We start from the raw sequence: 1825 nt of genomic DNA on the forward strand, positions 1-1825 counted from the left end.
TTTTTATTAGAATGGACACCATATCAACTGCTAATAATGGATTTTATTTTCCGATCTGTATGTTTCACAATCTTGCACCTTAGTTCTTGGCGGCAATCTGCTGCTCGTGCTTCTTCATGCGAGCCTCAATTTCCGGCCGGAAGTGACGGATCAAACCTTGCACAGGCCATGCGGCACCATCACCCAGCGCACAAATCGTGTGTCCCTCAATCTGCTTGGAGATTTCCCACAGCATATCGATCTCGTCGGGGCGCGCATTTCCGTCGACGAAGCGGTGCATCATCTTGTGCATCCAAGCGATGCCCTCGCGGCACGGCGTGCACTGGCCACAGCTCTCGTGCTTGTAGAAGTCGATCAAGCGCGAGATGGCCTTGATGACGTCGGTCGATTTGTCCATCACGATAATGGCCGCCGTTCCGAGCGAAGTTTGGGCCTGCACAAGGCCGTCAAAGTCCATCAAAACGTCATCGCAGACGCTCTTCGGGATGATTGGGGTCGAAGAACCACCCGGGATGATGCCGAGCAGGTTGTCCCATCCACCGGTGACACCGCCAGCGTGGCGTTCAATCAGTTCCTTCAACGGGATGGACATTTCCTCCTCGACGGTGCACGGATTGTTGACGTGACCGGAAATGTTAAACAGTTTGGTTCCCGAGTTACGGGTACGACCAAAGCTGGCAAACCAGGCGCCACCACGACGGCAAATGGTCGGAGCAACGGCCACAGTTTCAACGTTGGAAACCGTCGTTGGACATCCAAAAACGCCAACATCAGCCGGGAATGGCGGCTTTAGACGGGGCTTGCCCTGCTTACCCTCGAGGGACTCAATCAGAGCCGTTTCTTCGCCGCAGATGTACGCTCCAGCGCCGCGATGCATGAAAACGTCAAAATCGTATCCAGAGCCGCAAGCATTCTTGCCAATCAACCCAGCCTGGTAGGCCTCAGCAATGGCCAGCTGCATGTTGGACGCTTCGTTGTAGAACTCGCCACGGATGTAAATGTACGCGGCACGAGCTCCCATGCAACGGCCAGCTATCAAACAACCCTCGATCAGCTTGTGCGGATCGTGACGCATAATCTCACGATCCTTGCAGGTTCCGGGCTCACCCTCGTCGGCATTCACTACCAGATATTTTGGCCTGCCATCACCAGGCTTGTTCATGAAGGACCACTTCATTCCAGTGGGAAAACCCGCACCGCCACGACCACGGAGACCCGACGCTTTGGTCTCATCTGAAAAGCAAATAAATTTCCTCAAGCGACCATCGCTTCCAAACCTCAACCTTCAAAACTCACTAATAATCCATTCGGTACCCTTCAGCAGGATCTCCTTGGTCTTGTACCAGTCGCCGCGCTTGAGAGCACCCTTCAAGCGCCAGTCGTGCCGTCCGTACAGGTTCGTAAAGATACGATCCTGATCCGCCAGACCGCCGAATGTTGTCCTGGTTTGTGGCGGTGGCGCCGTCAGCTGGGCCTGGTGGCGCACCTGCTGCTTGTTCAGCGCCGGAAGGCACACGGCTGGAACGGTACAAAAATCCATTATTTTACCAAAATATTACGAAAAATTACATAATTCTCATGAAGGCAAGACGCAAATGGCGCAAACTTACCGATCTGCTGCCGTGGGAGCGCATTTAAACGCACCATAGCGTTGGCCATGTTGAACGGCTTATGGACACTGTACCGGTTGAAACCCTTTTTCGCCGGAAGTAGCCAAAGAAGCTGTTTTCGTCGCGACCGTCGAGAGTTCACTTGTTTTTCGAGATGTTGCCCTGCTTGGGAGCAAAATTCGATGAGGTGACAGATTGCACCACTTTGCAAATGC

At 53.4% G+C, this 1825-nt stretch overlaps 1 protein-coding gene across 1 annotated transcript; it reads right to left on the reverse strand.

The window, feature by feature from the left end:
* Positions 1-1825, reverse strand: LOC120428097 (NADH dehydrogenase [ubiquinone] flavoprotein 1, mitochondrial). Its single transcript, XM_039593081.2, has 3 exons — positions 1611-1825; positions 1297-1518; positions 1-1233 (listed from the first exon to the last, which is right to left on the reverse strand). The coding sequence occupies exons 1-3, from the start codon at positions 1657-1659 to the stop codon at positions 80-82; spliced, it is 1425 nt and encodes a 474-aa protein (XP_039449015.1). The 5' UTR covers positions 1660-1825; the 3' UTR covers positions 1-79.

This window comes from Culex pipiens, chromosome 2 (genome assembly GCF_016801865.2).
Source record: "Culex pipiens pallens isolate TS chromosome 2, TS_CPP_V2, whole genome shotgun sequence".
Lineage (NCBI taxonomy): Eukaryota > Metazoa > Arthropoda > Insecta > Diptera > Culicidae > Culex > Culex pipiens.